This window comes from Trichechus manatus, unplaced genomic scaffold (assembly GCF_000243295.1).
Source record: "Trichechus manatus latirostris isolate Lorelei unplaced genomic scaffold, TriManLat1.0 scaffold00001, whole genome shotgun sequence".
Taxonomy (NCBI): domain Eukaryota; kingdom Metazoa; phylum Chordata; class Mammalia; order Sirenia; family Trichechidae; genus Trichechus; species Trichechus manatus.
The window spans coordinates 16036541-16061528 of NW_004443937.1; the positions used below are offsets into that span (position 1 = coordinate 16036541).

Sequence of the window (24988 nt, forward strand, 5' to 3'; positions counted from 1 at the left end):
GAAACCCCGAGAGTATGGCCCCCCTACACCCTTAGTAATGAGGTCACTCCTGATGTTCACGCTTCAGCCAAAGATTAGACAGCCCCATAAAACAAAATGAGACTAATGGGGCACAACAGTCCAGGGACAAGGACTAGAAGGCAGGAGGGGACAGGAAAGCTGGTGATAGGGAACCCAAGGTTGAGAAGTAAGAGGGTTGACATGTCGTGGGGTTGTTATTGTCATAAAACAATATGTGTACTAACTGTTTAATGAGAAACTATTTGTTCTGTAAACCTTCATCTAAAGTAAAAAAAAAAAAAAAAAAAAAAACACTGTCAGAACTCTGGAAACTAGTCAAAGAGTTACAGCAATAAGTGAACACTGAATCAAGAAGAAAAAGGCAGTATATAAATGGTAGGAAAGTTTTGGTTTTCTACCCACACCCTCCCTGGGTCAGTGTGACTGTCTTAAAGCAGTGGCTATGACCTACATTCTCAGAAAGGGAGCCTAGTCTTTGGCTCTAGGCAGAGCAGAGTGGACTTTATAAGTAAATTACTGCATGTGTCTATTATAACTTGTCTGGGAGTGGCCTAAAGGACTGAAGACAGGTGCTCATCTTGATTTGGCTTGTCTCAGAATTGGCACAGGGATGAGGGGTAGCAGACAGTGACCTAGGGCTATGACTGCCAGTAGCCAGGGGCTAAAGAGTGCCATAAAGATATACAGTAGGCTGAAAAAGAGGCTAGGGAGAGAGTTCCTTTTGGAAATTAAGACTTTCAAAAACACTGTGAATACGGGGGAATTGAGAAGGCCCCATGCATGCCCAGGGTAAGATGCATGTACAGAAATTACCTGAGAAGACCCAATGCTTTTACCTTGGGGATCCCTAGGCTCATTTCAATCCTGGCTAAGTGTTGAATGAGAGCCCCAGCACAGAGCCAATTCGCAAATACTGGGAGAGGTTTTTAGTACCATTTTGTTTCGTTTTTTTTTGTGGGTTTTTTTCCCCTGCCTCTGGCATTTGAGGAAATCTTTGTCAAAACATTACCTGAACTCAAGCTAAGAAATAGAATCTCCAGTGTACACACATGTCCAGAAAGGCAGTCTTTGCAAAAATAGTTAGGGAAAGTCACTAAACAAATGGACTGCTACAGCCTTCAACAATCATTTAGAAAAAAAAAAAAAGCAAAACCTAGAGAAGGGGAAGAATATGATTTTCAAAGCTACCACATTATAATATTCAAATGTCCTGGTTTCAACAAAAAAGAAAGAAGAACACATGAGGAACATGCTTCTTAGGTCAATCAAATATACGAGACCAAATGGGCAGCTCCTGTAGAAAAGAAGGATGAGAAGGCAGAAAGGGACAGGAACTGGTTGGATGGACACAGGGAACCCAGGGGGGAAAGGGGGAGTGTACTGTCACATTGTGGGGATTGCAACCAATGTCCCAAAAGAGTATGTGTATAAATTTTTGAATGAGAAAAAAATAAAAATAAAAAGAATCAAGAAAGGATGACCCACTTAAAAGAACAAAATAAAGTGACAAAAACTATCCTCATGAAACCCCAGATAATGGAATTACTTGACAAAGACTTTAAAACAATGGTATTAAATATGCTCAAGAGCTAAAGAAAAGAAGAACAATGAACTAAAGAAAATCCAGAAAACAATACTGGAACAAATGACAATATCAGTAAAGAGATAAGAGTTTGAAAAGGAATCAAACAGAAACATGGGAGCTGAAAAGTACAATAGCTGAAATGAAAAATTCATTGGAAGAATTCAACAGAAGATTTGAGCTGGCAGAAAAAAGAATCAATGACCTTGAAGACAGGACAATTGAAATACTGAATCTGAAGAGCAAAAAGGAAAAAGAATTTAAAAATGTGAAAAGAACCTACAGGACTTGTGGGACACCATCAAGTGGACCAACATACATATTATGGGGATCCCAGAAGGAGAAGAAGGGGTAGAAAGAATATTTGAAGAAATAATGGCTGAATACTTCCCAAATCTGGTGAAAAACACAAGTCTACACATCCAGGAAGCTTAACAAACTCCAAGTAAGATAAACCCAGATATCCACACTGAGATACATTATAATCAAACTCTTGAAAACCAAAGATAGAAAATCTTGAAAGCAGCAAGAGAGAAGCGAATTGTCACATACAAAGAAACCTCAATTAAATAGCAATTTCTCCTCAGAAATCATGGAGGCCAGAAGGCAGCAGGGTGACATATTTAAAATGCTGAAAGAATTCTATATTCAGCAAAACTGTCCTTCAAAAATGAGAGCAAAATTAAGACATTCCCAGATAAACAAAAACTGAGGAGTTCATTACCACTAGACCTGCCCTGCAAGAAATGCTAAAGGGAGTTCTTCAGGTTGAAAAAAAAGGGATACTAAACAGTATCTTGAAGCTGTATGAAGTAAAAAAGATCTCCAGTAAAGGTAATTTCATGGATAAATATAAAGGCCACTTTTATGCTGTTTTTGGTTTGTAACTCTATTTATTATGTCCTACATGATTTAAAATACAAATTCATATAAAATCATTATAAACTTATGTTATTGGGCACATAATGTTTAAAGTTGTAATTTGTGGGGAGGAGCAGTATAGGAACAGTTTTTCTATGTTATTGAAGTTGAGTTGGTATTCATTTAAACTACGTTGTTATAAATTTAGAACGTTAAATGTGATCCCCATGGTAATCACAAAAAATATTAAAAAATATATATGCACAAAAGGAAATGAGAAAGGAATCAAAATAGTTCACCACAAAAATCAACTAAACCTAAAAGTAGGTAGTACTGGGGGATATGTTTAATTGATTTTTTGATAGTGCACCATTTGGATTCCCTTCCAACTATGTGCTATCTACAAGAGACCCATTTTAGATCCAACAACTCTGGTAGGTTGAAGGTGGAAGGATAGAAAAAATATTCCATGCAAATAGTAGTCAAAGAGAGTAGAGGTGGCTATATTAATATCAGACTTAAGTCAATATCTGTTACAAGAGACAAAGAAGAACATTATATAATGATAAAAGCATCAATACATCAAGATATAAAAACTGTAAATATGTACACACCAAATAAAAACCAAAAAATATAGGAAGCAAACATTGACAGAATTGAAGGGAGAAATAGACAGTTCTACAATAATAGTTGGAGACCAATACACCATCAATAATAGATAAAGCATTTACATAGAAGATAAATAAGGAAATAGAGGACTTGAACAACGCTACAAATCAACTAAACCTAGTAAACATATATAGAGCACTCCACCCGACAACAGCAGAATACACATTATTCTCCAGTGCACATGGATCATTCTGCAGGATAGACTAGATGTTAGATCACAAAACAAGTCTCAATATACTTTAAAAGAACAAAATCATAGAAAGTATCTCTCCAACCACAATGGAATGAAAGTAAAAATCAATAACAGAAGGAAGACTGGAAATTTCACAAACATGTGGAAATTGAATAATGCACTATTAAACATCCAATGAATCAAAGAAGAAATCACAAGGGAAATTAGAATATACTTAGAGACAAATGAAAATGAAAACACAACATACCAAAACTTATGGGATGCAGCAAAAGCAGAGCTCAGAGGGAAAATTTATAGCTATAAATGCATACATTAAAAAGGAAGATCTTAAATCAATAACCTAATTTTACACTTTGAGGAACTAGAAAAAGAACAAATAAATTAAGCCCAGAGACACCAGAAGGAAGGAAATAATAAAGATTAGAGCAGAGAGAAATGAACTAGAGAATAGAGAAAATCAACAAAATCAGAAGTTGGTTCTTCAAAAAGATCAATAAAATAGACAAACCTTTAGCCAGACTGACAAGAAAAAATAAAAAGAGAGAATAATTAAAATAAGAAATGAAACTGGGGACATTACTACCAATCCCACAGAAATAAAAAGAATTCTAAGAGAATACTATGAACAATTGAACACAAAAAAATTAGATAATCTAGATGAAATGGCCCAAGGTGTTCATTGGAGGTTGGTCATGTAGGTATCCTCTGCCTAGCGTGTATCAAGATTCCAGACTCCAGAAGGAAAACGGGTTTTCAGCATAAACAATATTTTTTTGCATAAACACATTAAGCACAGTGAGCCACTCTTATCAGGGAATGGTTGGAACTCTCCTGAAATGCAAATTCCCAGATGCCAGTCAAAGACCAACCTTGCAAGCGAACTTCTTAAGGATAGTAGTCTCAGGCCTGCTATATTAACTCTTTTCTGCACACCTGGAATAAAAATAAACACTCAGGGAAGAAAAAGTAACAAAAACAATTAGAAGGCCAATCCAGAGGATTCAACATCTAAATAACGGGAGTTCCAAAGAGAGAAAAAAAGGAGGAAATAAGTAATTCAAGACAATTTCCCAGAACTGAAGGACATAAGTTTGAAAAAGCCCACTGATTGCTCTAGATTGATGGATAAAATATATCTACAGTCTTCCTGTCCTGGGCCAAGATAGAATAGACACACTTCTCCCTATTTCTCCTGCTAAGTACAGCTAAAAACCCTGGACATTATATATAAAACAAACATAAGAAGACTTAAAGTTGGAGAGAAGAAGGCTAGTGGTTGTAGTACCCAAGGAACAAGATATGGTGAGTTCTTTCTGATTTTTGTTTGGGCTGTGTATTGGAGAAGCCAGAAATCCGTAAATGCAAATGGGAGCAGGCAGAAAAAGTCTCAAGAAAAGCCAGCTCTCTCCAAACAAAGAACCAATAAAGGGACAATCTAGCAAGACAGAAAACTTTTAAACAAATAACCGCCCTACCATAGACAAACATCATGGAAAAAACACAACCCTATCCTCATCCCCTTAAGCAAAGGCCAAACTGGGAGCCTGGATTTCCACCCTTGTCTGGCTGTAACAACGTGCCCCTTCCTACACCCCTCACTAGGATGGTATCAGAAAAGAGCAAGTGGGAAGCTAGGACTTTCATCCTTGCCCAGTGGTAACAAGCCTCCCTCCTCCCCACAGTGTCAATGGAGGCCAGGAATGAAGGAGAAATAAAGACATTCTCTGGCAAGGGAAAACTAATCTACCCTATAAAAATGGCTAAAGGAAGTTCTTGAAACAGAAAGGAAATGATAAAAAATCTTAGAACATAAGAAAGGAAGAAAGAACAATGGAAACAGAAAAATTATGGGTAAATACAATACACTTTCCTTTTCCTCTTGAGTTTTCTAAGTTATGTTTGACAGTTGAAGCAAAAATATAACATCGATGTGTTTTCAGTATATGTAGAGGAAGTATCTAAGACAATTATAAACGAGGGAGGGTAAAGAAATTTAAAAGAAGGTAAGGTTTCTACACTTCATTCTGACTGGTAAAATGTCAAAACCAGTAGAGCTTTATAAATTATGTATCCATACTATAATAACTAGAGCAACCACTAAAAACCTACGCAAAGAGATGTGCTTTAAAATACTATAGGTAAGTCAAAATGGTATTCTACAATTTGTTCAAGTAACCCACAGGAATGCAGGAAAAAGGAAAAGAGAAACAAAAAAACAGAGGGAACACACAGAAAAAAAAAATGACAGATTTAAGCCATAACATACCAATAATTATATTAAATGTAAATGGTCTAAATACACAGCTAAAAGACAAAAATTGGCAGAATGAATAAAGAAACATGATTCAACTTTATGCAAGGGCATTATGGTGAGGCAAGTCTCCAAATGTCAAATACTGGATGTCTCCATTTATATAACATTCTCAAATTGACAAAACTATAAAGATGGAGAATAAATTAGTGATTATCAGTAGTTAGGAATGGTGGGACTATAAAAGGATATGTGGTGATGGAATACTTCTGTAACTTGATTGCAGTGATAGTTACATGAATCTACACATGTGACAAAATGGCATAGAACTATACACACATGTACCAATGTAAATTTTCTGGTTTTGATATTGTACTGTAGTTATGTAAGATGTAACCACTGAGGGAAACTGTGTGAAGGGTACATGGGACCTCTGTGTACTATCCTTGCAACTTCCTATGATTCTATAATTATTTCATATACATATATTAAATAGAAATATATCTATACCTCATTAAGGTCTGGATATACCTCATTAAGCTTTGGATATGTCATTAAGCAGTTTCCAAAGACAAAATGAAGATTCTACAAGGTTTGAGAGAAGGTTCAGGGATGAGAATGCTTTGGACTTCTCAATAGAAACACAGAACATAAAATGGTGATGGAATAATGCCTTCAAAACTCTGAAGGAAAATGATTTTTAACCTAGAATTCTATACCCAGCCAAATTATCAATCAAGTGTGAGGGCAGAATAAAGCTGTTTTCAGACATACATTATCTCAGAAAAATTATCTGCCATCAGTCTTTTCTCAAGAAGCTACTAGAGATGTCCTCCAGCAAAACTGAGAGCAAAAAAAGCAAGAAGACGACATAGAATCCAGGAGACATGAATCCAACTGAAAGAAGGAAAAGAGAATCCCTAAGATAAACGTAAGTGCTGAAACTGGTTGGTTCAAAATGAGTGAACATCTACGTGAGTGCTGCTGCTATAACAAGGAAGCCTGGGGGCTCCTTTTGAAGGGAGGATGGCCACTTCCATTTGAAGAGCACATGTGGTGTAGTGTAGAGACCTTGGAGTTGGTAGCTTCTAATCCTAGGAATCTCTTTCACAACTTGCTATGAGATTCTAAGTGGTAAAATAGTGATGATAATCGCACTTCCCATATAGGGCCATTGGGAGGATTAGAGATGATGTGTAGTGAGCAGTTGGCTGGGAAGAGGAACTCTTAACTCCTCTGGCTCATTCTTACCTCTAGTTCATGAATGGGCACAGGTTGTGATGGAAGGCAGGAAGCACAGTTGATCTTTATGATCAGGGGGTTTAATTCCTGCCTTTGCTCCTCATTCATGATAGGTACTTCTGTTTGTAAAGTCAAAAAACAATCTAAAATACTGGCAGTCTTCTCATTACCACGACTGACAACAGTTTGCCATCCTGTGGGAGAAATATACACAGCATTAGACCTTAACTTGTGACAGCCCCAAGACAGGCACCGAAGGATCAAGTAACCTGAGAAGGGCCAATGATAAAATTACAACAAAAAGAGGAAAACTTAAAAAAAAAAAAAAGATGAATTGGGAAAAGTCTAGAGACAGCATGCTATACACCAGTGTTTTTCAAACTGAGGTCCCATAAGTTCTATTTAAAAAACCCATTGCCATCAAGTCGATTCCAGCTCATCTGCAAAGTGGACATAGATATCACCTTTCTCAGAGTTTAGAGGATTAAGAGAGATTTTTTATGGGATGGTGTCAGGGACACTGCCTAGCAGATACTCAAAAAGATCAGTTCTATTCCTCTCAGAATGCTTGTAAATATGTTTCCAGAGCGCATAAAAGCCAAGTCACTCACACTCAGAAAGTGGAGTTACTTCCAAAACAAGTAATGGCCTAGGGCGTGCCACGGACATCTGGGCAGGCCAGGAGCGTGGAGCAGGGTGCTGTTCCAGGGCAAACTCACTGCTCTCACTCTCTTCAACAAAACCACCTCATTAAAGCCATAGCTAATTGTGATTTTCCTTTTATAACTTTGTAAGCCTTTTCATATCAAAGACTGCTCATGTTAGAAGAAATCCCCAATGCAAACACGTGCTCAGATCATGGGGAAATTCAGAGAGATGGCAGCCATAACTCTAGAGCAGGGTTCTCAGCCTTGACATTGTGGACATTTGGGAGCAGATAATTCTGTTGTGCGGACTGTCCTGGGCTTTGTGGGATTTTTAGCAGCATCCCTCTCTTCTACTCAGTAGCACCCTCCTCCCCCGGTTGTGACAACTAAAAATGTCTCCATACATTGCCGAATGTTCCGTGGGAGCAAAATCACTGGATTGAGATCCCCTGTTCCGGGGAAGCGGGAGAAAGATGTGGCAGTCTTCTTCTGTAAAGATTACAGCCTAGGAAACCCTATGGGGCAGTTCTACTCTGTCTTATAGGGTTGCTATGAGTTGTAATCTACTGGATGGTAACAGGTTTTTGGTTTGTTTGCAGAGTAAGGGAAAAGGTGGGAGGGAACGGGCACTACACCTACAATTGCCAGACCTTACCACGAGCTAGTGTTATCCAATCCTCAGAACAGCCCTGTGATGTTGCTATCATCTGTGCTTTACAAATGGAGATACTGAAGCTCAGAGATATTAAATAATCACCCAAGGCCTCTTGGCTAATAAGCTGTGGAACCAGGATCCAAACCAATCCTGCTTGGCCAAGCTTGCCCCTCTGCTATGCAATACTACCTCCTTTCAAAATAAGAGGCACTCCAAACACAGAATCTAACTAGAATCTTATTGGGTTACTGGTCAACTACTACTAAGGTATAAAAGATCTATGGCCTAATTTGAAACTGAAGATGATTACCAAAAACAATTATTCTGGTTTTAGAATAGATAACTGATGCTGGAATTTTATGGCAAGAATGAACATACAATTGGCCTGCTACGCTGAGGTCGCTTTTGGTTTATGACAATAAACTATGTCTACAGTATAAGATGGCGCAGTGGTTGAGAGCTATGGCTGCTAACCAAAAGGTCAGCAGTTCGAATCCACCAGCCACTCCTTGGAAACCCTATGGGGCAGTTCTACTCTGTCCTATACGGTCACTATGAGTCGGAATTGACTCAACGGTAACGGGTACAGTATAAGGGAGGTGATTTATCTTTGTTTTCCTGGTTAGAGGCCCAGTCCTCTGCATCTCACCCACCCAAATGTCCTGGCAGAAGCAGTTTCCACCTCCACACCGGTCACCTCTTGAGTCTTACTGTGTGCAAGGTTCTGTGCTAAGCAGTCTACATACATTATCTCATATGATCCTTACAACAACCCTCTGAGGTGGAAATTATCACCCCCATTTTACAGATGAGAAAACTGAGACCTAGAGAAATCAGGGAACTTGCTGGTAAGTGTCTGAGCCAAGATTCAAAGACTGGCTGTCACCAAAGCTCTTGCACTAACTGCCACATTGCAAGCCAGTACAGCACGGGTTAAAGTAGAAGGGAGGCCGGACACCATTGGTTTCACCCCGCTGGGAACAGTCACGCAAGGCAGGCTGAGACAATTTGATTCTCCTTACTCTCGCAGCAAAATTGAGAAGCAAAGTCAGCCCAGACCCACAGTGGGCAGGTCACACAGACCTCACCCACCAAAGGACCACCAATTCTTCTCCGGGACTCAAGGACCAAGGAGCCATCTTACCAAAGACTTTTGCTCAAAGCAATGCATGCAACAGCTGTGTGGGAGCCTGGTACTTGTGGAGCACAGCATATGAATGAGCAGAGATCCCTGTGAAAATGTACTCACAGCGGCACAGTCACTTCTCTAGAAGAGACTCAATGCTACGAGAAAGTTAAGGCATTCAAAAAGGACCAACTTTAGGTGAAAGCCGATTTTAAAAAATCTATTTAAAAATGAAAACTAAAAAGTTAATAGTGTTTCTTCAAAATGTATTGATATCAACCCAAGAGCTTGTGAGGATTATGATTTCCCCACCGCAGTGGAACTGAACACGACACTGTTGACTCTATGGAGTTTGGCCTCCGTGTCTACAAAAGCTTGTTTGCATTTCAGAAAAGACAAAAGCCTATGGTTCTGCAGAATGGCCAGTAGAGGGCACACATTCAACCTGAAGGTCAAAAAACGGAATAAGCTTGAAAGGATTTTCTCTAAAAACAAAAGTTTTTTTTTCTTAAATCTTACCCTTTTTTAAAACAGTCACATAATGTTACTCAAAACATATCCTAAGCTCTCCATCATCAAAATATATGGATATAATAAATATCTATTTATTATTTACCAAAATGTAGAAAACCTAGTTTATAAATTGTGACAGATTTTATAAAGCAAAAGAATCAAACTTCTGTTCTGGCACTGAGCTGTGTGGCTTTGGGCAAGTTACTTAACTTCTCTGAGTTTTTGTTTCCTCACTGACAAAATGATGGCAGTGATTACTCCCTGTCCCCGTCCCCGCCCCCCCATCACTGAAAGTTTATTGGGAAGATCAGAATTTGATAAGAGGTAAATTATGTGACATAGGTAAGGTGCCTGGTACCTAACAGATGCTCGGTAAAAACTGGTTCCCTTTCCTCAATCCCTTTACTATAGGTCTTTATAAAAATCTGTAGTAAATGTTTATAAAAATCAGCATCTTATTTAGCAAACAAAATTACAATATTTGTTTTTCTCAGAGGTTTATTTGGACCTTGGAATCAGACAGACCTGGGTTCCCATCCTGGCTTCATACTTACTAGTCGTGTGATCTTGTACAGTTTATTTAAAACCTCTCTGTGCCTCCGTTTCTTCCTATGTAAAATAGAGACAATTATACTCCCCCTCCCTCCACTGCCCTGAGGTTACTGTGAGGATGAAATAAAGCGACGCAGAACAGGGGCTCAGTCACTGTGAGCATCCCATTTATGGACACCTGGCCTCCTGTGACAAGACAACAGTATTGCTGGGCATTGGGGTTAGCTACCAGCAAGGAGCGGCATCATTGGCAGCTGGATGGAGAAGACGTTTTGCTTCCAGTGGCCCCCCAGCTTGGAATCGGTTTCCTCTTCTATTCGCAATAGCTTCCCTCTCCTCTGGATTTTCTTTTTCATGTCGGAATCTTTCCCTTTAACTGTGAAATCAGAGAAGGAAAGAAATGTTGGGAGGACCTCTTCTCCTAGCTGGCACACAGGATGTGTACATGCTGTAGAGATGAGGAAAGGGGCTTCCATAAACTTTCACAGGCGAGGCTGCTCTTTGAACTGCTGCCCCTTCCTAGCAACAAGAAGAGGTGCCAAATGTCCAGAGCAGACTAGTTCTCAGGTGGATGCAGGGGTGTCCTGAACACCCCAGCCCTGCTGGTACCCAAGAATGTGGGCAGAGGGAACTAAGGTTGCCACTATGACAACAATACCACAAGGTGCTGAAAGTTCTCCTCTGAGTAGTTCTTAGCCAGTGTATGATTAAGGTTTGGGCTTTGGAATTGAACAGCCAGAGTTCCAGAACTAGCTCTAACCCTTCTACTGTGTGACCCTGGGAAAGAACCTTAACCATTTTGAGCCTCGGTTACCTCCTCTGTCAAACAAGGGCAATAGCACCTGCCTTCCAGGGTGTTGAGGAGAGTAAATGAGCAAAGGTACATAAAATGCTTAGTTCAGTGCCAAGTTCATATCAAGAAGAAAAAGGAGATAAGACTTAAAAATCTATGGTATTTAAAACCATGAGCTATTGATTCAGTGGCATAAACACCAGAGGAACAGACAAGAAAGCCCAGAAACAGATCCACATACATAAAGGAACTTAATATATGGCAGTGGTGGCATTTAAAATCAGTGGAAAGCATTGACCAGTCAACACATTATACGGACTATCCATTTGGAAACAAATGAAATTATTAGGCTACCTCACACTATATGCAAAACTAATTGCAGACTAAAGATGGAAAGCAAAAACTTCGAAATCATTAGAAGAATACAGAGGAGACTATACTGACATCTTAATGAGGAAGGATTTCTTAAACATCACCAAAACTGCAACCTAGAAAGGAATAGTTAAATAACTGGTGTACAAGACAAGGTGCCATAAGTAAGGTAAGAAGATATAGATCCCAGTCTGGGATGTTTGCAATGCACACAACTGACATAGCATAATTACCCAGAAGATGTAAAAACAAAACGTATAGATCAATAAGAAAAATTTTAAAAACCAATAGAAAAATAAGCAAAGAAACATGTAGGCAAATAACGTAAAAGGAAATCTGTCTGATCAAATAAGCTTATGAAACACTATCCAACCTCATCAGGAATCAGGAATGAAATAACTGACCACACAAAGCATGGGTGGCCACATGGAGAAGGGGGAGTTTTCAGATGCTGCTGGTAGGAGGGCGTTATGGATTGAATTGTGTCCCCCAAAAATGTGTGTCAACTTGGCTAGTCCATGTCTCCCAGTATTGTGTGATTGTCCAACATTTTGTCATCTGATGTGATTTTCCTACGTGTTGTAAATCCTACCTCTATGATGTTAATGAGGTGGGATTAGGGGCAGTTATGTTAATGAGGCGGGACTCAATCTACAAGATTAGGTTTTGTCTTAAATCAATCTTTTTTGAGATATAAAAGAAAGAAGCAAGCAGAGAGACATGGGGACCTCATACTACCAAGAAACAAAAGCCAGGAGAATAGCACGTTCTTTGGACCTGGGGTCCCTGAGCTAAGAAGCTCCTAGAGCAGGGGGTGATTGATGACAAAGACCTTCCCCGAGAGCTGACTGACAGAGAAAGCCTTCCCTTGGAGCTAGCACCCTGAATTCAGACTTCTAGTCTCCAAGACTATGAGAGAAGAAAATTTTTCTTTGTTAAAGCCATCCTCTTGTGGTATTTCTGTTATAGCCACACTAGATAACTAAGACAGAGGGTAAATAGGTATGACCTAGAGAGTACATATTTACTGGAGAGTGCCTATTTAGCTAGATGGCTGCATCTAGCGATGGTATCGAGGAGGCACATTTCCTGTGCCCCAGGAATTCCACCAGATAAATGCCCTAGACTTGCACACACGATCACATGGAGACATAAGCAAAGATGCTCAGTTCAGCATTGCTTGTGAGAGTGAAATATTGGAGAGAATGCAAGTGTTCCTCAACAGGGGATGAAATGGAAGAAGAGTGGTACATCCATCTAATGTCTACAGACATTACAGTGAAGAAGCTGGATTTGCATTATTGACACTGTAAATCTCAGAAATAAAGTTGAATGTAAGAAGCAAGCTGCAGGAATAGACATACAATCTGAAGTCATTTCTGTAACTCTAAAAGTGTATGTGAGAGAGAGAAAAGGAAGGGGGAAAGGATCACACCAATTTCTATGTCAGGGCAGAGCATGCTTCTCAAAAAGGACAGGACACAAGAAGAACTTGAACTATATCTGTAACCTTTTATTTCTGAAATAAAAGGAAAAAGAAAGAAATGAAGGAAATATGGCAATAAATGCTGTAAATCTGAATGATGAGTACATTATTGTTATATTTTTCTGTGAACTTTTCTATGTTTAAAATAATTCAAAATAAAAGGAGTGGTTTGAAAAACTCATGAAAATGCTTAAAGAACATTAAAAAGAATGAGGCTGTTTAACCTGGAAAGGAGAAAACTTAGAAGGAGTTGAAAGGTGTTCAGATATGAAAGTGTGGACTAGTTTTTAAGGGCCTTAAAAATAGGAACTAGTTTTATTCAACTGTATCTTCAACACCCAGTCTCAGATTGTTGAACTACAATCAGATCATTGTCAGGAAAAACAGATTAATTGATTAAAAGAAAGTGAGTTGTAGCAGTTACAACTGAACAAACATGAAATGGGCCATCTGAGAGGGCAGCAAGTGCACCGGCTCTAGAATTTTCCATTTCATACTGGACATCCAACTGCTGGCTGAAAAACTGGTGAGGAAGTAGACTTAGTGGCTTCTGAGAATTCTTGTCTTTTGTCAGTCTGTGACTAAAAGTACATGCTTCTGCATGAGGGTTCCCTGCTTGGGATGCTGTTTCCCTCATTCCATCTGGCAAATAGCTTCTTATCATTCAAGAGGACAGATAAATGAGAGAGATGAATGGATGGTGGGGATAAATGGATGGTAGGGATAGATGGATGGGTAGATGGATGGATGGATGGTGGGGATGGATTATGATGGGGATGGTTGGATGGTGGGGATGGATGGGTGGATGGACAAATGGATGGTAGGGATGGGTGGGTGGAAGGATGGGTGGGTGGAAAGATGGATGGGTGGTAAGCATGGATTATGGTGGGGATGGTTGGATGGTGGGGATGGATTGTGGCTGGGTGGATGGATGGTAAAAATGGATGAATGGTGGGGATGGATGAGTGGATGAATGGCAAGGATGGGTGGATGGCAGGGATGTATGGATGGTGAGGATGGGTAGATGGTGGGGATGGGTGGATGGTGGGGATGTATGGATGGTGGGGATGAATGAATGGTGGGGATGAATGAATGGTGGGGATGGATAGTGGAAATGGATGCATGGCAAGGATGGATGGATGGTGGGGATGGGTGGATGGCAGGAATGAGTGAATGATGGTGATGTGTGGATGGGTGGATGGATGGATGGATGGATGGTGGGGATGGATGAATGGTAGGGATGGATGAATGGTAGGGATGGATGGATGCCAGGGATGGGTAGATGATGGGGATGGTGGGTGGGTGGATGGATGATGAATGGTAGAGATGAATAGATGGTGGGGATGGGTGGATGATGGGGATGGATAGATGGTAGGGATGAGTAGATGGCAGGGATGGGTGGATGGTGGGATGGATGGGTGGCAGGGATGGGTGGATGGTGGGGATGGTGGGTGGATGGATGGATGGTAGGGATGAATGGATGGTGGGTATGGGTGGATGAATAAGTGGATAGATGGATTGTGGGTATGGATAGGTGGATAAATAACAGGGATGGGTGGATGACAGGGATGAATAGATGGCAGGGATGGGTGGATGGTGGGGATGGTGGGTGGATGGATGGATGGATGGTAGGAATGAATGGATGGTGAGGATGGGTGAATAGATAAGTGGATGGATGGTCGTGGGACTGGATGGATGGCAAGGATGGGTGGATGGTGAGGATGGATGGATGGTAGGGATGGGTGGATGGATGGATTTTGGGGATGGATGGATGGTGGAGACAGATGAATGGATGGTGAAGATGGATAGATGGATGGTAAGGATGGATGGATAATGTTGGATGGGATGAGATGGATAAGAGAAAGTGTGTACAGTACTCTTTTATTTTTGAGCAATGTTTGGTACATATCAAAGAATCTTGTTCAAGTACCCTAAACTTGAAATGTGCATATGTCATAATTCTTCCAAATCCAGTTATATTATAAAATTCCAAAATCTCATCCTGACTTACTTTGAGACTTTTTCCTGTCTAACATGCTTGTTAAGCTGCCAAACGATGATCTCTCAATTAATTCCTTGATCTCTGACATGGTTATTCCTCCTAAAGAAACAATTAGTCCTCTTGAAATATTCCACCTAGAAAATTCAAAGGAAAAGATAACTGAAAGTGAAAAAAATCAGAGACCAGCTCTGAGAATCTATTTACTGAATTAAATGTGAGCAGATAAAACAATGACATTGCATTCTTCTAACCAAATGAGTCTCAAATTTCAATATGTATATGAATCACCTGAGGATCTCAGTAAATAAAATGCAGATGGTGGTTCAGTGGGTCTGGGTCAAGGCCTGAGATTCTGTATATCTGATAAGCTCCCCAGTGATGCTGATGCTATTGGTCCACAGACCACATTTACACTATCAAAGTTCTACCAATAGAATATATAATGGAAAATATCATATTTTTATAAAAGCAACCAAAACTATAAAATACCTAGGAATTCACTTACAGTAACAATATGTATAGGAAGAAAAAAAAAATTCTATAAAAGGACATAAAGGAAGATCTAAATTAAGCAAAAAGATATACTATGATCATGGATGAAATAACAACGTAAAAATGTCAGTTCTTCCCAAATTAATAATAAATTCAATGCAAAACAATAACAAAAATCAAGGTTTCTTTTTTTTTAATAACATGTTCTCTTTGTTCTCCCAAAATCACCAGCTGGGCGTCTATTCTTCCGTTGTTCCCCACAGCATCCGAGTAACTGCCTTCTGCAGACACTTCTTAGGCTACCAGAGTAACTGCACTCACAGCAAGAAAGGCTGTAGACTCTGGAGTCTGAAGGTGTGGGTTGGAATCCTAAGTCTACCACGAATTCTGGTTTTATGACTGTGCGAATCACTTAACCACTAAGTCACCTGGTGTAGAAAATGGAGATATTAATACTACCTCACAGAGTGATCATTAAGGTTTAAATGAGATAAAATAATATGTGCAGAAAGCATAGTGGCTAATGTACAACATGTGCTCAAAGCACCAGAATCCCTTTCCCTGTTCCTTTAATTTCACCTGGATTATGTGAACTCCAATTTAAATGGAGTTATTAAAAAAATCTACATGCTTCTTGGTGGAAGTCTGTAGTGGCTCCACCCCCACTCCCCAAAATAACATGGATCCATCCTTACCGAACTGTGGCACAATCATCCATTTTGAGTGACTTCTCATTTTCCTTGCTGTTCTTAGAAGTTTCAGGCTCTGTTTGGTAAGAACCTGATAATATTTATTAACAAATGTTGCCAATAACATTTTCTTGCTCCATACTAGTTCTCTAAGAAATGAGGGCAGCTTACACATTCTTGTAACACAAGTCTCCAAGCAGAAGGCCTGGCACATAGTAAGCATTCAGTAAAATGGTTTGTTAATAATAAATGAGTCAAAGAATAAACATACAGTTTTGATTGTTTAGACGAATGGAGTCAAGAGGAGGCCTCCAGTTCCTTATATAATACCTCACAGAGAAAAAAGAAGAAAAAAGTCTATACCAGTTAAATTATTCACTTTCGTACTATTTATGTTAGAAAAGACTGAAAACACTTCCAAAAGTCCGAAGTTCCCAACTATAGAAAATGGTTAAGGAAATTACAGTATTACCAGAAGATGAAATATTATGTAGCCACTAAAAATGAAGTTTCTGGAAAGCTTTTAAGGACATTGGAAAGTGCACATGACAATACGTTAATAAAAATCTCAGAATACAAAATTTTATGTATCCAGGATAGAGTCATCATCTACATTAAAAAAAAATTCTAGAAAAAAAACAAAGAAATTTGCCAAAATATGATAACCAAAATGCTACAATGATTGCTCCTGGTCGTGGAATTATAGATTATTTTCCCTGTTTTTGCATACTTTTTTAAACTAAATTTTCTAAAAAGCATGTAATTTCTACAGTTAGAAAACTGTTTTTTTGGTTTGTTTGTTTGTTTTTATAAATTGCAAAACAAACATAAAGAAAAAGGATCAACTGTAAAAAAGTGAGTCATTTAATGAAAGCAGTGCTGGCCTCACAGGATGAGCAGCAGAGTAACTCATACATAGGAGGATCACCAGTGCACATATACACTAGCGGCACCACTCACTCTTCCTGCCATAGTCCTGCACTCAATTTATCCTCAAACGTTGTCTTCACTCACCCTGAAAAGACTTTGAGTATTTTTCTGATTTTTCTTGTTTTCCTGGTAAATGCTCCTGGCTCCACTCCTCTCTAATAATGTTGGTTTTAGAAATTCCCTTTTCAGACATTCTTCTCTGATTTAAAACCAAATGTTTCACTTCCTCTAGAAAGGAGGAAAAGAAAGGATCATTGACTCAATCAATCAATCATAAATATTTATTGAGTACCTACTATGTGATAATCAAGGAGCCCTGATGGCGCAGTTGTTAAAGCCCTTGGCTGCTAACCGAAAGGTTGGCGATTCAAATCAACCGGCTGCTTTGCAGGAGAAAGATGTGGCAGTCTGCTTCTGTAAATATTACAGCCTTGGAAACCCTATGGAATAGTTCTACTCTGTCCTATGGGGTCGCTATGAGCTGGAACTGACTCCATGGCAGCGGGTTTATGTGACAATCACTCCCCTAGAGCTGAAGATAAAGCAATGGATAAGATAGGTAAGATCCCGACCCTCCTGAACATTTGCCTAAGGTGCTGTCTCCAAATACCAGGACATTCAAAAGAATAACCACACAGATGTTTGGGAGTAGCACAGATCTCAACTGGCAAAGGTTTCTTCCAAATAAGGCCATTAAGCCCTTGACATGTGTTGTTCCATTTAATCATCACACTTACAGGGCGTTATTACCAATTCCCGCATTTTACAGATGAAGAATTTAGCACTTCTATAACTTTCCTATGGTCAGAGAGCCGGTCCAAAGAAAAACCAGGACTATATCCAGAGCTCCTGTCCTTAGCTAGGGAGGACACCCTTCTATGACTTTCACTTCTATCAAAACGGGGCCTTGTGTGTACACGACAGCAACCAAACCTTTGTGGAATAAAGAATGAACAGAAGGGTGAATGAATGAATGGAGATAACAAAAGCTACAAGAAAGGGCTGAAACTGTATTCAGTCTTGAAGGTTAGATAAAATGTTTGGAAAAAGAGATGAGGCTGTCTGACTTCAGAGCCTGGGCCTCTCCACCTCTGCCACTATCTCCTTAAATGGGGTTAAAAAGGAGGCTTTCTGACATTGATATAATATTTGCATAAGTAAGAGCTTAGAAGGGTCTACATGAAAATGTTAACATGGTTATCTTGGGCTGGTGGGATTTTTAAGTTTTCTTTTTTGTTTCTTGATATTATGGACTGAATTGTGTCCCCTCAAAATAGGTATTGAAATCCTAACCCCTGTACCTATAAATGTGATCCTGTTTGAAAATTGGGCTTTCTTTTTGTTATGTTAAAGAGGTCATGCCAGTGTAGGGTGGGTCCTAAACCTAATCACTTCTGAGTTATAAAAAGGCCAGAATAGACACAGAGACCTACACAGGGGAAGACAGATACCATGTGAGGATTGTCTACAAGCCAAGGAACATCAAGGAAGCCCTAGGTGACTAAGACACTTGGTATCCTCTAATTTTTTTCCATGAACACACAATACTCATCCAGGGAGACAGGTGGTAGTGGGTGCCCACGTCAGTGGTCCTGGGACAGGAAGTCCCGAAAGGTGGAGAGGGTGGAGGTGGAGTCCTAATGTCCACATGTGCAGACATGTCTGGCCCATCAAAGCTACAGCTCCACCCAGCGGCACTTCCCAACCCCCGCACAGGAGGAGGGGTGGGATGGCACTGATACAGAAACCAGTGAGTGTCCCGTGAAAAATGAGATGAGAAAAATGAGGGGAGCTGGCTTTTATTCTGTGGCTAGAGAGAAGACACAGCTTCTAGGAATATTTCAGCTAAAACTTGAGCACCTGGCTTACCAAAAGATTCGATATCTTCCGAGTAAACAGGGGCCTTTAATCGATAATACCTGGCTCTTCTCGAAACTTTGTCCTTCGTATCCCAGAGCTTCAAGTTTATTTTATGAAAATTTATTTTCTTTAATAATTCCTTTGTCACGCTGATGTTAAAAGTTTGGATCCATGACACCCAGATTTTGTCACCTTCAAGCCACGGCTTCACGGTCTGTGGAAAGCAACACTGAGAGACTTTAACTGTGGTAAAGATAGGAGGACTCAGTCATCTGCAGATCTAAATAACTCCCGCTGACACCTCATCAGCAGTGAAGTCGCGGCCCGGCTCTCCATCAGTCCCACTGCTGTGTCTCCTCTCTCCTGGCTCCAAACTCAGGTCAGGAACTGGGGTATAATATGCTGGGCCCTTTCAGACCCCTGGGCTCCTTGGAAAAAGTAAAATCAGAGCAATCACCTGCAAATAGTGTCCTCTCCAAATGCTTCTAAGCACTGACCCAGAGCTAAACCACTGACAGGTGTGTACGTGCATGAGCAGGCACATTCACACACACACACACACACACACACACACATACATTCATACACGCTCATACACACGCACTCACACACACATGCACACAGTTATGTGCATACTCACGCTTACACACTCATGCACACACACACACATATAGAAAGAAAGAAATCTCAAGAGCTGCAAAGCTTTTGAAACACCTAAGAAATTACTGGGTAAAAATATCTAAATAAAAAGTCCCGTGAATTGGTATTAGGTCAATGCAAAGTCATTCAGCAGGTGCAGGGTGGGGCTATGAGTCTGCATTTCTAACAAGCTCCCAGGTGACCCCGATGCTGCTGGTCCACGGACCACACATTGGGTAGCGAGTATTAGTCTACACACAAGGTTAAACACACATGCACACATGCACACATGAATGTGCACACACACACCTTTATGCCTGACTCCAAGAACACTTTGGTCACGGCTGGAAACAACACCATGTCAACTTTTTTAGGCTCTACATCATCAGGCAGAAGGTAATACTCGATGTGGTAGAAACGGCGAACCTTTACAGCAGATTTTTCTGCCTTAGACTGTTTCCTGTATTTTTCGATCAAAGTTGGATATTTTCCTTTATGACCTAAAAAGACAGATTAAATGAGTCTTGTTTAAACCTCATGTGGAAAAACAGACCCTTCCCCACAGTTCCGATGCCGGCAGAGGCTGCATACCCCCACGGTGTTCACTGGGCCTAGGGCATAATAGACAGGTTCAGTCCTCCTCCTAGCCAGCAGAGTAGCATGGCTTGGATTAGGGTGAGGCAAGCCAGGCACCTAAGGTGGAAACTTTGAGTACATGACTCTGTGACTAAGTCCTGGTCCTGAGTAAGGGGCAGGTGTCATGGATTGAATTGTGTCCCCCAAAAGTATCTGTCAACTTGGCCAGGTCATGATTCGCGGTATTGTATGATTGTCTACCATTTTGTCATCTGATGTGATTTCCCGATGTGTTGTAAATCATATCACTATGATGAAATAAGATGGACTAGTGGCAGTTATATTGATGAGATCTACAAGATTACGTGTCTTAAGCCAATCTCTTTTGAGATACAAAAGAGAGAATCCAGCAGAGAGATATGAGGGACCTCATACCACCAAGAAAGCAGTGCCGGGAGCAGAGCGCATCCTTTGGACCTGAGGTTCCTGCACTGAGAAGCTCCCAGAACAAGGGAAGACTGATGACAAAAACCTTCCTCCAGAGCTAACGGAGAAAGCCTTCCCCTGCAGCTGATGCCCTGAATTTGGACTTGTAACCTACTAGACTGTGAGAGAATAAATTTCTCTTTGTTGAAGCTATCCTCTTGTGGTATTTCTGTTATAACAGAACTAAATGACTAAGACAGCAGGTAAAAAAGTAGTCACATACAATGCAATTTGTATAACGAGAGCAGTGTGAACAAGGTTCTGAAGTACAACAGAGGAGACAGGAATGAACTCTGCCTGGGGACAAGGAGTGAGGCCTCCCATGGGGACCTCAGCAGTCTTGTAGGAGTAAAGCTGGCAGATTAGAGAAGGCATTCCAGGCAGAGGGAACAGCCTAGCACAAACCTCAATGAGGAAGCTGCACAATATGGGGTGGTTGGGGCATAGGATGCAGAAGGCGAGGCTGGGGCTTCAGCCAGAGGCCAGGGCCAAAGGACCCTCGACAGCCTGCCCTTGAGCTTAAACTATACCCTCTACCCATTGCCGTTGAGTCAATTCCGACTCATAGAGACCCTATAGGACAGAGTAGAACGGACCCTATAGGGTTTCCAAGGAGCAGCTGGTGGATTCGAACTGCTGACCACTTGGTTAGCAGCCAAGCTTTTAGCCATTGAGCTACCAGGGCTCCTTAACTGTATCTTCTAGGTTAGGGCTTTTCACACCATAAGGAGATGTTTTAGGCACTCCGTAAGTATTTAATCCAAATTTCATTCTACAAAAATATGACTATCTTTAAAGCCATAGTTTTTAAAAATTCAAGTTTTTAACATAGAGGAGGCTGCTTCTGTATTAATTTTGTGCCTTCAGAATAGTTAGTTCGTGTTCAGAATTTGGAATAAAGCTTCTCCTGCCAGTTTTTGGCAGACATCAGAACTTCTTGAAAAGGTACCATTGACCAGAAAGTTTGCAGCTCTTCAATGGTCTGTGTTCTGCTTCAACCCAAGGTGGGCCAACAAGTGGACAAACAGATCCTTTCACTTTCTATTGATGGGACAGCAAATTGTTATGACCCGGTGGGAGGGCAATTTGATACTATCTACCAAAAATTTTTAAACGCGTACCTTAAACCCGGCCATTCCACATCTTGAAATTCGGGCTACAGAAGTGCTCACAGATATGCACAAAACTATACTTATAAGAATTTCCATCACAGAATTGTAACAGAGAAAACTTGGAAACAACTTAAACGTCCATCAATAAGGGGCAGGATAGATTAGAGTAGAGCCATGCAATTGAATAGTATATAGATGTTAAAAACGAAAAAAAACAACAAAATAAAAAGTATGTGTTCATGTTAACCAATGTCATAAAGCAATATGTGTACTGACTGTTTAATGAGAAACTATTTGTTCTGTAAATCTTCACCTGAAGTGCTATAAAAAAAATTTAAAAAAAAGTATGTGTTCATATCTTCTAAGGTATCTAAGATATATCATCAAATAAAAAGCAAGTTGTTTAAAAAAGAAAGTTGTAGAAGAGAATATGTAGGATCTCACTTCTTTTAAATAAAGGCAATTTATAGAAATAAACATTTATACACATACCCATAAATACTTAGGTATTGAAAGAAAAAAGCATTGAACGTAGAATTTTATATCCAGTTAAACTGTCATTCAAAGGCCTTGGCATTAAAAAAATACTTTCAGGCATTCAAGGCCTCATAAAGTTTTGCCGCACAAGATCTACTTTGAAAATGCCTTTGGAGAAAGTACCAAAAGAAGAAAAAAAGCCTAGGAGATGCTGCAAGAGATAGAGGGGTAAAGTGATCAAATAAGCACCGATTTTCTTTTGGTTGATATTTGTCAGATGTCTTTTTCCAGGCTATTTTCCTTGATATGAATAGATCCAAGATAGTTATCATAATTTTATTTATTAATAAAAATGTCAATTATTGATAGAGGAGCTCACTACATAATGAAAAGTTCAGCTCACCAAGAAGATATGGCAAATCTAAACAGGTATACACCTAATCAAATAACCTGCAAAATAGCTGAAGCAACAATCAACAGAACTACAACAAGGAGCTTAATTCAATCATCATTGCGGGAGAGTTCAAGCAGACAAAAAAGAAAACAAAAAAAAGCAAGGTCTATCAAGAGGCAGAGTGCTAATTGGTAAACGTGTGATACACATTAGAAAAAAAAAGCAGCTGCTGAGGCTGCTATGTACAACCAAACATGTCATGGGATTTGGTTTCTTGGCTTGGAGGTTTACGGTCATGGTTTCATGAGACATCCCAGTTAACTGGCCAAATATGCTGTTTTGTGCTTCTGTTCTACCTCCAAGATCTTTTCGAGTGCCTGGGGTCTTAAAAGCTTGTAAGCAGCCATCCAAGGTAGAACAATTGATCTCTATTCACCTGGAGCAACAGAGGAAGAAGGAGAGTCAGGAACAGGACGAGGAAATGGAATGTGTGGCTAATTGCCTCCATGAACAGCTATCTCCTTTGCCATGAGACCAGAAGAACTGGATGGTGCCTGGCTACTATTACTGGACATTTTGATCAAAGATCCTATAGAAGAATCCTGATCCAAAGTAGGGGAGATGCAGAACAGAATTTCTAATTCTCACAGAATCTAGACTTTCTGGAACCATTGAGGCTGGATGAACCCCAGAAACTATTGCCCTGAGATAATCTTTAAATTTTAAACCAAAAATATTCCCTGAAGTCTTCTTTAAACCAAAAAATAGTTTAATTAGTAAAGAATGTCTGTCTTAAGCGCTATGCTCTTTTAAAAAACTATCTATATGAGATCAAACTGACAAGAGCAACTCGAAGGATGGATAAGGAGTTTAGGGGGCTTGAGTTTATGTTAATAGGGGAGAAAAAAAGGGTGAAAATGGTCGCACAACTTGAAGAATGTAATCAGTGTCACTGAATTGTACGTGTATAAATTGATGAACTGGTATATACTTTGCTATGTATATTTTCAACAACAACCAAAAAAATAAATTATTAAAAAAAAAAAAAGAGGTAGTGTGCTTCTCTCTGTTCTGTCCCTTGATTTAAGGTTTGATCATGTGACCAGCTTTGCCAATAAAATGTTAGCGGGTGGGATGTGCCCAAAGACTTGAAGTGTGTTTGGGTGACTGGGCTTGCCCTCTTGTGTGTATCTGGCTTTCCGTAAGAAGAGCGTCTCTGGGCTAGCCCACTTGTCCAGGAGGAGGATGAGAGACACATGAAGCCAAGCACAGCCTTTCCAGCAGAGCCCAGCCCAGAGCAGCTGACCTGCAAAGCCAGGAGAAAAAAAGGATTGTTTTTTGAAGTCACTGAGTTGGGGGGCTTTTTGGGTTTGTTACACAGCATTTTTGTGGCAATAGCTAATTGATATCCCTTTACACTCAGCTTCAACAGATCTGAGAATCAGTATTTTAAACAAGTAACTGGTTGATGTACAACCCATTATGGGAACCAATGCCTTAACTTTGCTGTGGTTTCTTCATCTGTGAAAAAAAGTAGGAGTAACTCCACCTGCTTCTTTTCTGGCCTCTGAGGGTGGTGCTCCTGGCCATCTGCCACCCCTCTCCCCAGGCGGTAGAGGGAGGACAAGGAGCTTACGTGCCCTAAACTCCTGGGAAAAGGTCATTCGTGTACCCCCTTTTTGCAGAGAGTGCTGGATTCTGCTCTAGCACCTACCAGCATTGGCTGAGAAGGCCAGTGAGATGATGAACTTGCAGGATACAACCTGAGGCACGTCGGAGTTGAAGGTACTGGCAGGCTCATTTGAGGACTCTAGGCTGCTGAAGTGGTGGTCTGTGTCTGACTCTTGGGCCCCGTTGGCCTTCAGGTACTCCTCCACATCACACTCTCTTGCAGACTGGTGGAAGCTGGCGATGGAGGGGATGGGCTCTGAGTTCACCTGGTCCTCATCGCCCCGCTCCCAGGCTTGCAGCGCCATACCAAAGGGTGCCTTGCCCGGCCACACTTCGCCTGGGAGAAAAGAATGCCACGTGCTGTCACCACTCTCTGCTCCCAGGGGTGAGCCCTGCCTTTGCAGGGATCCCACCCCTCTCCTCTAACCCTTCCCACTCCCTTCCCTGTGCTGTTCAGGCCTGGGCCGGTGCTGGCACACAGTTGGTACTCAATACATTTAGAGAATGAATGGATGAAGAAACCCCAGGGAAAGATGAATGGCAGTAATCATTACACTGAGCAGCCCTTCTCTCCAGACGGATTCTCTGTCCTCCCCCACCCCAGATCAGACCATCAGAGCTTTGTGCTTAAGGAATGCCTGACCCAGGTGAGCAAAGCCCCTGGGAACCGCAGCCGTGGGCGGTCACTCCCCCGAGC

The 24988-nt window shown here is 40.6% G+C and overlaps 1 protein-coding gene across 3 annotated transcripts in view; it reads right to left on the bottom strand.

Moving 5' to 3' along the window:
* Window positions 1-24596, bottom strand: part of CFAP92 (cilia and flagella associated protein 92 (putative)) — a 57558-nt gene extending 32962 nt beyond the window's left edge. For 2 of the 3 annotated variants that reach the window (XM_023742993.1, XM_023742963.1), the window contains exons 1-4: window positions 16153-16175; window positions 14975-15099; window positions 10542-10688; window positions 6829-7013 (exon numbers count right to left, since the gene is read on the bottom strand). In XM_023742993.1, the coding sequence (XP_023598761.1) occupies window positions 6829-7013; window positions 10542-10688; window positions 14975-15099; window positions 16153-16175 (480 nt within the window). Of the gene's footprint in view, window positions 1-6828; window positions 7014-10533; window positions 10689-14974; window positions 15100-16152; window positions 16238-17160; window positions 17305-18936; window positions 19151-19884; window positions 20076-24334 lie in introns of those variants that run through there. The other variant, XM_012554483.1, reaches the window with a different exon arrangement.
* Window positions 24597-24988: the final 392 nt, after the last annotated feature.